The sequence below is a fragment of the Pogona vitticeps genome, chromosome 4, assembly GCF_051106095.1.
Source record: "Pogona vitticeps strain Pit_001003342236 chromosome 4, PviZW2.1, whole genome shotgun sequence".
Taxonomy (NCBI): domain Eukaryota; kingdom Metazoa; phylum Chordata; class Lepidosauria; order Squamata; family Agamidae; genus Pogona; species Pogona vitticeps.
Genome location: NC_135786.1, coordinates 26,148,611 through 26,162,844, shown reverse-complemented (window position 1 = coordinate 26,162,844; position 14,234 = coordinate 26,148,611). Strand labels below are relative to the sequence as shown.

Sequence of the window (14,234 nt, the reverse complement as noted above, 5' to 3'; positions counted from 1 at the left end):
CTAGAGTTGGACACGACTGGACTAAATGTCAAGAGGAACTTTTACCTTTACTTTAAGTCATTAATGCCTCTATATTTTGTTCTTATAATACTATTGGAAGGCCGTGTTATACAGTAGATGCCATTTTAAGAGATGTGATAAAGTTTGATACCCAAAAGAATTCTGCTTGTATATTCGCTTCTATGCTAGTGCTGCTACTGTTGCTAATAGTACCAATAAACACCCTGTTTCTCTTTCATATACCAATAGGTATGGTGAACCGGGAAGTGCTTGATCAGGTGGAACGAGGCTACCGGATGCCCTGCCCACCAGAATGCCCAGAATCTTTACATGATCTGATGTGCCAGTGTTGGAGGAAGGATCCCGAGGAAAGACCTACTTTTGAGTACCTTCAAGCTTTCTTGGAAGACTACTTCACCTCAACCGAGCCTCAGTATCAGCCAGGCGAGAACCTATAGATCTGCAGACAGAACCTGTGGCTGAAGACTCAGTGCTGATCTTACTGCATAGGTGTTCAAGAGATAAACTTTGGATCATACATGGAACACCTCTGACACAGCTGCCAGGGTTACTTCCTGGTGATTTGCTCTTCCTTTGAAGGATAATACTGGGTGGGCCCCTTGTAAAGCAAATGTGGTGGCCTCCTTGGCTGTTCTGGGACAACGAAGGCCTTGATGGGTCATGAATTAGCAAAGCATCATGGTTCTACTTTTGAAGATGAAGTCGGCTGTGATGCAGAAGACAGGGTTTAAGAAAAGCCAAATCTTTCCAGAAGGAAAGGGGCTGAGTGAAAACTAGGGATCTTGTTCATGAGGAACACCTGTCTTCTGGAAACGGTCCTGCCTTGAAACTGCCCTTGACTGCAACCAGAAAGAACATCCTTGTCCCTGCCTCAGATAGTAATGCTACAAGCTCCTCTGTAGCCTGTGTGACTTCATAGCACTTGGGTCATCTCTAACTGGTGATACTGTAGAATGATGCCTTTTGGATTCAGATGGCTTCTGTTCTTCTTCAACCAGCACAAATTTCCCCTTTCTCCCTTGTATCCAAATCCCACTGCCTGGAGTTGGATTTGACTGCTTCACTCCAAGAAAAGAAAAGTAGCTCACTTGAATTCTGGACATTTCATGTTTCCATCAACCTCTGATCCTTTCTCTTCCCCCCCCCCTTTTAATATGCCACTCCTTTCTCTTGTGCCACTGTGTCACTGTCCACCCAGTCTTGTCCTGTTTGTGTGAGGTGCACTTGCAGATCTTAGCCATATAAGCTGATGGGGAGGTGCAGGGCTTTCCAGGAAGATATGTTGTGCTTGATCGTCATCCCTGCCCTAAGGGTGGGGTGAATGAAGAACTAGAAAGACTCCCTGGTTTACAGGAAATGTACAGGGTTTTGCCTTCTGTTGCTTGTGTTGCCAGTGATGTCATATCCATTTTTCAGGACGATATGAACTCTTGGACTGCAGGCTTGTCTTCCAGTCTAGCCTTTGAGTCCCCTAAAAAGATAACCTATGCTTATGAAAGGTTTAGACCAACAAGAAAGGAATAGTCTGGCAGGGTTTTTAGCTCTTCTTTCCCTGTACATAACATATTAACCGCCAACTTCCTTCCAAGATAATACCAGTCTTCCACTGGGCACTCCTAAGAGCTACTTAAGCCCACTGTTCTTTTCCTTTCCAGTTGCTATAACGTATTCCATTTTGGGCCCTTCAGTGCTTCAGAAACATATCACTGTTACTGGGCAAATTTGAAGCATCCTGATGTCTTTGCTGTAAAGTATACAGTCTTGGCTTGATCCTCATTTATTATTATTATTAGTAGTAGTAGTTTTATTTATAGGCCGCATTTCTCCCAACAAGGGACCCAAATCGGCTCATTTGGAGGCTAGAAAGCAACACACACACCCCGTCCTCTTCATATCATGGCAGCACCCTTTGGTACCATGGGGATAGGTCCAACAAAGAGCAAAATCTATCTTTTCTGGAGCACTCAACCTACTTTTCCAATGCTGTATGATTCCTGAAATGGGCAAGCTGCAAAGAATTTTATGCCAAGGGTTCATCCAGTCTCCTGTTCTAGAAAGCACATGGAGTATCCTGCAAACTGTGTGCAAGCGCTTTGCACAGAGTTTCTTTAAAACTCACAACTCACATTTGTGCTTGGTGTCATGACCTGAAAAGAGTCCCTTGAATTATCTTTTGAATACAATTATCCCTAGAATGAAAATCCTGCTAAAGATCCTTGCTTTTGGTCTTCCCTCACTCTAACCCCCTGACTACCCTTCATTTTAAAGTCCCACTGGCCAAAGCAGTGGGAAACTAGAAAAGACAGTAGCTGACACCAGCAAAACATTGAAGGCAAAGCTGTAATATTACCTGCGGCCATATATATTTAGTGATATGAGGGTTGAGAAATGAGGAAAGATTGCTTCACCTTTTATCTCTTGCCATTCTTTCACTCAAAATTACTCATGCCAAAAAACTGACTTTTAGCCACGGAATAAATTTTTTTTAGCAGATGCAGGATTTGAGTGAGAAAACAGCTGGAAGAAAAAGGATCAAGCACATAAACATACACCATGTGGTGTTTCTCTATTTAATACTAACAGCATGGGAGGCAGATTTCAGATTAAACAAAGAAATTATTAGAGATTCACACAACTACATGCCATGTATAGTTTGTGCTTTAAAGTCCTTCCTTGTGGGTGCACAGGCTTCTGTTGGATCAGGTCTGTGCAATACCTTTTTCAATCACTTGCTACTTTCCAGAAATTCTGGAACAGATATCCAGGCTCAAAGCCATTTTGCTGTGCATTAGAAGCTGTTTTGACAGCAGCTGACTGTAGCTTTTAATTGAGCTTCTGCATATACAGTATAGCAGACATTAAGTTGGCCATATATGCACTGTGGGAAGAATGCCCCTAGAATCAAGACTCTTAGAGGCATTGCTTTTTTGCTGCATGCCAAACTGTCTCCGTTTTGGGAAAGGGGAAAAAAATGAACAACCTGGAGACATAGCCACCAGCTTGCAGTCCCATCAGCAGTTGGTGTTATAGCAACCTTACTCAGCAACCTTTACCCAGGGAGTGAAAATGCTGAAAATAGCAGTTCCCTTGGCTGACAGCATACCTGTTATATTGGAGTTGGGAAGCCAAAGAGTTTTCACCCTGAGGGTGGATAGGCAGATGGTGCGATGGTATGCAGCATACTAGGAGGGACCTGAGATACATTCCAGAAGCTGGCATAAGAACTGAATTAACTAGGGCAACTTTACAAGACAGAGCTATGCATCCCAGATTTGTAGCCTCAGCACATGCCTCAAAGGAATGGAAAAGGCTGCTTCTCAGAAGTGCCGCTGGTAAAGAATTATTTTTCAGTAGACTAGGTCACTGCAACATCTTAATCTGGAAGGTTCTCACTACTGCAGTGCAAAACGTCTAAGAGTTAGTTTTGTGGGCTGTAAGTCTCGGAATCCTCCTTTTTATAGCCCAAGGACATACTTTTTGAAGCTCTGATGCCATATTTTGATATTCCTGGATTGCTGTCAAAATATTTTTCAAAGGCAAGTGCATGGCACTGTGTACCCCCAAATGTGCAGATCAACATCTGACTAGGTCTGAACTCAAGTTATTCACACTTGGCTTGATCTGACTCAAGCAGATGGGTGAAAGTGTTGCCTAGATCAGTGGTCCCCAACCTTGGGCCTCCAGATGTTCTTGGACTACAACCCCCAGAAGCCTTCACCACCACCTCTGCTGGCCAGGATTTCTGGGAGTTGAAGCCCAAGAACATCTGGAGGCCCAAGGTTGAGGACCACTGGCCTAGATAACACTGGTCCCTAGTCCACACAAAGCTAGTGGTCTTTTCCAAATCCTGTTAAAATGCACAATACTTGTTAGTTATGACTTCATCCATAGCTGTCTGTGGGACTTAGGATAATTTAATAAGACTTGAGAGACCAACGTTCCTTGTAAGCTGCGTGCACACAGAGCTCCTTTGGGAACTGTGCACCGGCAGCCACTGTTTTTGCTCTTTTTGTTTTGGTTTTGGATGGAGCCCTGCACACGCTTACAGGGTGAGGTTCCTGCCCAGCAATGCCAAAAAAATAGAGGAATCATTGCTGGAGACCCAGGGCTACAATCCTAGAAACACCCATTTTCCTATAGAGTATGGGAGCTGAAGGTGGCTTTGGGGCAGAGTTTGGAAGCAGCCTTACTGGCCTTGCAAAATTAAACGTATGTACATTTCCTGAAAAATGTTAAGGAAGTCAGTCTAGTAATCTTTTCTGATGTGGTCTACCACCTCTTACAAAGGACATGTATGAATTTCTCTTTTTTCAGTCCAAGCAGGAATAGCAACACAAGCCATATGTAAACAGATCCGCCATTTGTTGCAATGGTAACTACCAGGGCAGTACAGAAAACCCTTCTGCAGTGCACCAGCTTCTTTTTATTTGACAAATTTCTTACCAGTTGTAAAATAGACCGGTGGGGTTTTTTGTACATAGCCCTTAAGTCATCTGAGTTATTGTTGCTCGATGGCTTTTGATGTTGACTTATGTGCATGTGATTTTTACAGTGATAAGAATGTTTGTTGCAAATGTATTTAGATGGAATTCATTGTTGTTGGCTTGTCATCTCTTCGTCATTGTATTTTTCATGTCTAAATTTTCAACATTCCCTGATGTGCCAAACAGAAAGGAAAAAAAAAACTTCCAAGGGCAGAAATGTTTTACATCGATCTGATCAGGACCAACTTAAGTCAGGACTGGGACTCTCTCAGAGCTCAGCTCTTATTTCCAAGAGCTTACTGACTATGTCACTTCATCCTTTTCCCATCATCATCTCTTACATACAAGTCGTAAGTGCTTTGTGCTGTTAGCTCAACGTTAGAATGAAGAGGTATGCGGCAGCCTTCTCAGAAAGGTCACAACGTGGAGAGGTGAGAGAGGAAGATGTATGTGATTCCTGGATTGAAGTAGTTGGAACACAGAACCTCCATCAGTGCTCCAGTTACAGCCTCAAACACTATCTGACTTCACAAAGAGATGGTTTCCACCAGAGAAGCAGCAGCTCAGCTGAGAAGGCACCAAAAATGGTCTGAATTTTAGAAGATTTTATATGCTTCCCTCCTACTAGGTCCTAGAACCATGCCTGTTTACACGAGGGAAGACCTGAAACAGGGTGGCGTTCTCATAGTTTGCACAAGTTCCTTCCCCAAGTAGTTTAGATTTACATTTTTTCTGATATTGAGAATGAAATGTGCTTCTTAAGGTTACTGAGCCAAATGCCTACCTTACAAGTACCTCAGAGTCACCATACCATCTCTGCATACACCAATTTCTGTCTGATTTTAGAAGCTGACCAAGGTTGGTCCCAGTTACTATTTGGATGGGAGAACGGCAGAAATGTTCAGGTATGGCTTCTGTCTACCTATGGCCTGAACCCTAGAGACCTGTTGCTGCTGCTGGTCAGAGTTGAGAGTACTGGGCTAGATGGGCCAATGGTCTCATTCAATACAAAGCAACTTCTTATGCCTGTAACCATCAAATGCTCAATTGCAGCAATAGCTTCCCATTTTAACCATGGGTTGTCATAGACAGAACAATGGGCTAGGAAAGAGCCCCGTGACTAATATAGTTCACAGCTGCTTCTTGTACATGCCAAAATCCTCTCTTCCTGCAGAACCTCTAACTTTTATTATATTGGGAACAGGGTCTGGCCTCCTTTCTCCAATGCAGCCATGGTATGGTGCATTGTGGGAGCAGCATCAGTGGTCAGCAGCTCTTCCTTGCCTTTCTGTATCTCTTCTGCATTACTCATTATAATATGCCTTATATATTTCTCCCGCCCGCATAACCATGAGACTAAATGTTGGCTTTTAAAAATCTGCTTTTCTTCTGGTGTCTTGAATTCAAATTCGGAGCCCCTTTGAAATCCAGGGTTGTCCCCTATGGCCCTCTTGGGCTACAAATCACATCAACTGGGAAAGGAGCTAATCTGGGGATGAAGGAGTCTGTGCCTTCCCAAACCTCTGAACCTTCAGTTTTGTTTCTCCTCTTCTCCAAGCTGAACTGTCCCCTTGTTGTATCTCTTCTTCCACTGCTGGGATGAGAATGATTTTCTTCTACTGTTTTTCACTATTTCAATGTGCCAGCATCAATCTTTTAGTACCTTCCTATATTAAAGCAAGGTTACTTGAAAACCAGTGTGGACTGATAATTAGCCCTTGCGGGCAAAGGACATTGTTTTATATTTCAAAAGCCTCCCTAGAGTCTTGTTCAATGAATGCTTGTTTTTTCAACTTACCAAATGATAAGTAAGGTGGGTAAACCTGTGAGTAAGGCTGAGTGACAACACTTCTGCATTCAGGCGAGGACTCACAGTCAGAGGCTCCTCACTCCTGTGACAAAAAAGGACTGGCAAAGGCAGGGAGGCTGAAACTGTTGAAACCATTCTTTCTGGCATCTTAAGCCCTTAATGTGCAGAGTGCATAGCCTTGAGGTGTTCCCTTCCCGGATCATAATTCCATGAGTTAAAGTCCAAAAAAGTAACTATTATAAATTGTCACAGAGGGCAGATGGAGGAGCATTTCACTCATTTGAGTACCTACTGCATAGACTTCAGATGCAGGTTTACCACCTCTGCCAGAAGTATTTGGCTCAAGAGGCTACTCTCTTAAATCTCCCAAAAGAGTAGCTGTGTCAGGCTGCCATAGCAAAAGCAACAAGACGTTTTGTGGCACCTTAAAGCCTAGTTAAGTTTTATTTGGCTTAAGCTTTTGTGAACTGTAGCTCAACTCTTCCATGAAAGCATAAGGCAAATAAAGCTTCTTAGTCTTTAAGGTGACACAAAACGTGTTGTAGTTTTCATATTAAATCTGTAATTGAGCCATTTCCTGACTGTGTGACATTGCTGCCTTTTTTAAAAAAAAACACACACAACACTTTTCATTTGTAAGCAGGACTTGCAACTGTATTGTCATATTTCTTCAGGGTTCTTTTGTACAAGGTGTTTTCAAGGTGGGAGGGTTAGAATCCTTCTCTGCAGGGAGATGCCACTTTTGTGACTACTGCTGTTTAGTTAAATGTGGGGGCAAGCCCTTTTTGCTGAAGGGAAAAGAAAGTATTGCTGTTTTGTGCCAATGACTCTTGTGTAACACGTGTGCTTTATTTTTAAATGTCTGCCACTAAGAAGAAGCAACTTCCTGACAAATAGAAAATGGGAACGTATACAAGGTTGGGAGAAAAGCTACATTCTGGGAGTGTGTACATGTAGATAGATAGATATTAATGTATAAAAATTCCTCCCCCCCCCCAAGTATGTACATTTTTAAAAAATCAAAGCAAATAGGCTGGTTTAAAATCATAGATTTCTCTTCTCGTTTGGTATAGCAATAATAACAAATACTAACTTAAATGAACAATGTACTTCAGACTTGCTATTCTTTGTCAAGGAGACATTTTTTAAAGAAAAATTGGATCAAGATTCCCCACCTTTCTTCTTTTCATGCATGAAACTGGCACAGAGGAGGAGAAGATGTTTCTTCAATCAGTTCTTAGACTGATTGTAGCTTTGTTGATTTTTGCAATGATTTTGTGAACTGAAGGGTGCATTAAAAAAGCTTCCTGTGTTCATTCTCCTTCTTTATAGTCACTTCTTTTTTTAAGAGCCCACAATAGAGGAATTTGTTAGACTGAAGCCCCAGCATTGCTTGAATGATATTTAAACAAATCTGTATATGGGTGTCTTCTCCTGTTACCGTTTTAAAACACTCGTGCACATAAATTCCCCCAAAAGATTTTGTGTATTTTTCAGATAACTATGCAGAGAATCTGATCATCTTTCTCTTTCCTTGTCTTTTTAGTGTCTGAATACATAACTCTCTTTTTGAAAATAAAATGTTTTGAAAAAGAAACAGTCTTAAATGTATGGAAGTGAACACTCTCTTTGAATTCAGTATGAATCTTGCCCTCACTACTTCTCCTCCTTTTGTTTTTGGGGTGGTGGTGGTTCTGTTTAATACAAGTACTGTAGATATCATAGTGTCTGCATGTGGAAAGACTTGCTACTTACTATAAGTACTATAGTTACTTACTATAACAAATGCCATGGAAATCCACGGAGGCTTCCCACCCTTGCCCAGACTATTTGTGAAGCCCTGTGGTGCCCAATTTCAAAACTGAGAAGCATCCCTGTGTCTACATGCTGATAAAGGACATTTGTTATAAACCATTAAGGGGCTTAGGGACTGGATAGCCGGGCTCAAAACACAAACAATTGCTCTTCCAAAATGGATGACTAGTTGAATTGTGTTAGTAACTGTAGTTACGATGTGATGCGTATAAAATAGTTGAAATCTTGTTGCACAGTTACTCAAATGGTGTAACTTCTAGATGTGAAATGCCATACGTTAGACCTTATTTTGCATACGAAGTTGTGTGACTCAGTATGCAGCAAATAGTGGCTACCGAGATTTCTTAACTTATGGCAGTTTGCTTCCAAAGGTCATGCTGTTTGCATAACTGCACAACAAGATTTCAGCCAATCTTTATATTTCTTCAGTAGTGATACTACCTAGCATTCATCAAAATCACTTTTGACAGGTGTGCCACCCCTGCAAGGCGGGACAAAGGGTCAAGAATCGACCCAGGGCCCTCCTCCTGGGTGGGCGGGGCTTTAAGATGACTTAGAGGGTTGTTACGGACGTGGTGGTGCTGTGGGTTGAACCGCAGAAGCCTCTGTGCTGCAAGGTCAGAAGACCAGCCGTTGTAAGATCGAATCCATGCGATGGGGTGAGCTCCCGTCACTTGTCCCAGCTCCTGCCAACCTAGCAGTTTGAAAGCACGTAAAAATGTGAGTAGATAAATAGGTACCACCTCGGTGGGAAGGTAACGGCATTCCATGTCTAGTTGCGCTGGCCACGTGACCACGGAAACTGTCTTCAGACAAACACTGGCTCTACACCTTGGAAACGGGGATAAGCACCACGCCCTAGAGTTGGACACAACTGGACTAAATATCAAGGGGAATCTTTACCTTTACCTTATAACTACAGATGTTCTCAGAATGAGTTACCTACTTGCAACTTAATCTTGAATCTATCCAGGACCTGAGCTGTTAAACTTTGTTGAGCCCCTCTTCTTAGAAATTTAGACAACCAAACTATACTGGAATTTGAAACAGCAGCCCTTGTCATGGCATATAAAATGATTAAATGCTAACTTGATGATAGTTGATTGGCAAGGTGTAGCTGTTGACTACTGACCTTGGACACTCAGGAAAACCTAGCCATAAGTTGGCATTCTCTTGTAATGAAAAGGGACAAGAAAACATTATAGCAACTGATACTGTGCCTTGATAGAGGACAGGAAGACTTGGGGCCAAGGAGTGGTATGCACACTCCTTGGGATCTACTCTTGATTGAACTCTTGGGGAGAGCACTAGGAATTTTGCCACAGGTTCCGTTTTAGCCCCTGTAACATTTTTTGCCTCTTGAAATTATAGCTATTTGGTGAAGGCAGATTTAAGAGTCATCATAGTAAGCCTCTTACCAATGGTGTGATCCTACCTTCGCAACTATATATAGAAATATCAGCCCTATCAAGCACAGGCTCCCCTATTAATTTTACCAGGCTTCAAAAGGACTATCTAACTCTATTAGAAAAAGTAATTAAAATGTGTATAGATATACTGCTTTTAAATATGTAGGGAATATCAAATATTTGAGAAGTTACTAAAACTTGATTTGGAGAGGTATGCTAGTGATCATGCAGGTATTAGCTGACATACACCTGCTACAACCTAAACACTGCTGAAGCTTTTTAGATTGTACATGATGATAGGGGAGAAAAGGCATACTTATATTGAACAGGGTGAGGACACTTCCAACTCATTCCCATGTTCCTGCTCATAACAGACTGGACAGTGTATATTCTCCAATATATAAGCATACACACATTCATTAAGAAATTACCAATAATATAACAAGGATGAATGAAATAAGAAGAGTCCATGTGTTTCAGAGGAGCAAGAAAAGGGACAAGAAGAAACTGAAGGGTGTTTCTGGAAGTTCTGTTCAATCCTTCTGACTCTTAATCTTCTGAAACGTAACACAGAGACATTAAGGTTGTAATAAAGCAAACATAAGTGGAATTCTGCAGCTGATATCAAAATGTTCTGTTTGCTGACATCTAACCACTGAGCCTTAAGCATTACAAAGTTTCCTGGATAGAGGCATACAACTGCAAGCTTTATTTAAAAGGATGCAAAAATACTATCATATGAGTGTAGAAAGCTTTCATCCTGTGTTCTGTTGTTTTCCTACCCCATTAAATGTGATTAGAGATCGGCACGGACTGCATTTTTCATACCAGTTCATACATAATCTGAACAGGTGTTTGGCACTTCCCATCCCTGCCTCCTCTGTTGGGCGCCTACTCAGAGGCAGTGCCCAGAGGGGGCAGGACAGGAAAGTGGCAAACACTTTTTTGACAATGCATGAACCACTGAACCATCAGTTCATGCCCATCTCTTAATGTGATTGTATGTGTGTGTGTGCAAATTTATTACAATTTGTTACACATATATTTATTGGTATCTATCTATAGATGTTTTGGAGCTGGATCAGATTCCCACCATCCACACCACTTTCAAAACCTCAGCTATTCAAAAACAATCTAAAACCTCATAAGTATGATTTGTTATATCTGGCATGTAGTGTTTCTAGAGGTCATGCCTTTGCATGACTCTGCAATGCCAAGGCATGAGACAAAAAAATTAATCTCTTGATGCTTCCTTCTTGTCCACTGAACCTACTCCACCTCTTTCTTGTTGAATTGCACTACATTCTCTCCACAGCATGTCTTTTCTGTTTCCCTGCTGCCACCTGGTGCCCAGCATAGCATAGGCATCCTTCAGTCTTGAGAGACTATGGTGACATGCTCTGAGTCGAGGAGTGTCCTCTCCAGAGCACGAAGCCCGGGTAAGGTAGTATGGAGGATAGGCTGTTACCCAAGCAGCAGATCCCCCCTCTCCACATGGCTGAAATGGTCCAATGGAAAGGCAAGAGCCAATATAACTGGTTCCAGCAATGTCGCAGGAGTTGCCCAGACACAGAATGGAAATACAGTAGCTTGCTCAATGCAGCCTCTTGAAAAGGAGAATTTAGCAGGCAGGCATTTGTCTTGCTTCCTTGTCCAAGAACAAGGCACTGCTATTACAGTAGTACAAGCATGATTAGTGCTTCTACACTTGGATCTGCATTAAGAAATGCCTGGCCTGCTATGTAGACAGTTATCTAAAGTGCATAGATTTGCAGTGTAAGGTGGAAGCATGCTATTCGTTGTCTGTGATGTCACAGACATTAGCCAGTAAAAGCTCTAGGTCTAGGGCAAGCCTGCAGCGCTACTTCCTACATCATCAATCTTTGACTGGTAGGTTAGGACCTGTGAATAGAGAGCACTTCACAAATGTTGTGGAAGGCAGCAGCAATACCACTGTCCTATGTGGTTTTTAAGTAAGAGATACCAGTGGGAGTGGGGGAAATTGAACACCAAGAGGGTGAAAATGGGGATGCAAGGTTCAGTGCTAGGTAAGATGAAATCTAATACTTATCAACTTAGATAGATACATTTTGAAATAATCTATCTCCACAGATTTTTACATTTAACGAGAAGAGAGCCTTCCCTACTATTAACATGGAAACTGAATGTTATAATAGTACTTTGGTAAAGTACTTGTTTAAATCAGTGATTGGCTCATTATCAGTGTTTTAAATTTTTCTGCTTCTGTTTTAACTGTAGCTGGGTTGTTTTTGTATTCTACAGAGCCAGAAATAGTGTGTTATTTTATCAGCTTACACGCTTGTGTCTAAAACAGTGGGTTTTGAGCCACAAAAGCTCACACTGGAACAAGTCTGTTGATCTTTAAGATGCTACAACCTTTCCCACTTCACTTTTGACTTTTCCCCCTTCTTTTTCTTGAATCTTTTCCCTCTCCTTTAATTTGGTCAATATACTGAATGAGATTAACACAGTTTCCTTTTTGAATTGCTTTGACTTATTATCCAACTGCTTTGTATAGAACCAAAAAACATTCTAAAAATTGTGGAAAAGGACTTTGAGAAAAAGCATATTTTTTTCATTTAGTCACTCTTATGAACTTTTATCTTGCTCCATTTTGCATGTAATTTCCTGTTTCTCTTATTTAAAAGAAACATGACATCAAATCCTACAATTTAATGATTAATCACATAAGCTGGTGCATTTTGAAGCAATTTTCGTCTAATTTAATAAAATTAGTATACATCATATAAACCAACTGAATAATATGCACAAGCATATAAGCCATCCCTATTAAAGTTTCTTCCTAAGCATTTAGAAAGAATGTAGAAAGGATCCTGTTTATGCACAGATGACAGTTTAACATGCCATTAGTAATGCTGGATACTTGAAATAACTTCTAAATCACTGGTTCTTAACTTTGGGTTACTCAGGAGTTTTGGACTGCAACTCCCAGAAGCCTTCACCACCAACTATGCTGGCTGGGGTTTCTGGGAGTTGCAGTTCAAAAACATCCGAGTAACAAAGGTTAAGAACCACTGTTCTAAATCACCAATATCTCCTGCCTAGCAACTTACCATGAATTATTACCATGTAATAATAATAATTTTTTACACAATAGAGCTGGTTACAGGGAACATACAGTATAACTCCCCTGTTACACCTGGCTGCTGATACATTTTCAGGCACAGTTCAAAGTGCAAGTTTTAATGTATAAAGCTCTAAACAGCTTGAGTCCAAGCTATCTAAAACAGGGGTCCCTAACGCCCGGTCCACGGCCCGGTGCCAGTCCATGGACTTCCTTGAACTGGGCCATGGCTACAGATCTCCGCCCCCCCTGTACACATGTATGATGGGTGGGTTGCGCTTGAGGGCGGGTGTGTCAAGCTTGTGGAGGGGCGTGTCACGCTTGTGGGGTGGGCGTGTCACACTCACCAACGCTCTCACCAGCGTGCTTGGTGGGGACACATGAAAGGGCCTTCTCTGTTGCTGCTCCCAGGTTTTGAAGCTCCCTCCCATAGGAAGCTAGCCTGACCCCAACTTTGCTGCCCTTCTGCAAGCAGGCAAAGATCTTTCTCTTTAGGCAGGTTTTCCTTAATGACTGGCAGTGTGAGAGGATTTCTTAAAATAGATTTTTTGTGCTCTGCTGTTTTAACTATGTTTTAAATATTGATTTTATTTGCCATTTTTAATATTATATTTGTTTAATTATTTTTATATATATTTGGATACTTCTCTTTTTAGCTTCAAATATTGTCTTTTCAATTATGTAAGCCACCTTGAGTCATCTGCAAGCTGAGTCATGACAACTGGACTTCTTTCTTATTAGGTTGAAAGGTTTCACTACTCATCCAAGTAGATGGCCAAAGGACGGGGGGGGGGGGGGTGAGTCAAAATCCCATTTTCATTTATGCCCCCACATACTTTTTCCTTCTATTGAGCCAATTCAAACCAGGGGGAAGTGAAACAAACATGGAGGATATACCAGGGGTCTCTCCTCAGAGTGATGAAGCTACTTAGATGAGTAGCAAAACATTTCAACTTAATAAGAAAGAAGTCCAGTTGCCATGACTCAGTGTCCAAATAACTTCACCTGGATGACTGAGAATCTTCACAGATATATTCTTTGAGTCCTTTTAAGGAAAAAGGTGGTGTAATAATATAATATAATATAATATAATATAATATAATATAATATAATATAATATAATATAATATAATATAATATAATATAATCTTAGAACTGCACAGGTGGAAGGGAACATATGAATCGTCCAGTCTAGCTCCTGTGAAGGAGGCGCAGTGGGGAGTCAAAGTCCCAACCTCTGGCTGTGTACCCAGATGCCTAAACTATTAAGCTATCCAGCAGTCCCATTTGGTTGTTATGTTTAAAAGCCAAAGTGGGGGTAGCATGGGTTATTATATATTCATCACATTAGTATTATATATTCATCACCTTTCCTCCAATGAGTTCAAAGTGGTGCACATGGCTCCCCTCCCACCATTTATTCTCACAACCACCCTGAGAGGTAGGTAAGGCTAAAAGAGAGTAAATGATCCACAGTCACCCTGTCAGACATTAGCTGCACAAAGATTTGAACCTATGTGTTGTGAATCTTAGCCCAGCACTCTAGCCTCTACACTACACTCTAGCTGTCTCACACTTGATGGCTGCCA

At 41.5% G+C, this 14,234-nt stretch overlaps 1 protein-coding gene across 4 annotated transcripts in view; it reads left to right on the top strand.

The window, feature by feature from the left end:
- Nucleotides 1-1,958, top strand: part of SRC (SRC proto-oncogene, non-receptor tyrosine kinase) — a 109,774-nt gene extending 107,816 nt beyond the window's left edge. For all 4 annotated transcript variants that reach the window (XM_020789231.3, XM_078392594.1, XM_020789229.3 and 1 more), the window contains one exon: nt 250-1,958. In XM_020789231.3, the coding sequence (XP_020644890.1) occupies nt 250-458 (209 nt within the window). In that variant the 3' untranslated portion in view covers nt 459-1,958. The remainder of the gene's footprint in view (nt 1-249) is intronic.
- Nucleotides 1,959-14,234: the final 12,276 nt, after the last annotated feature.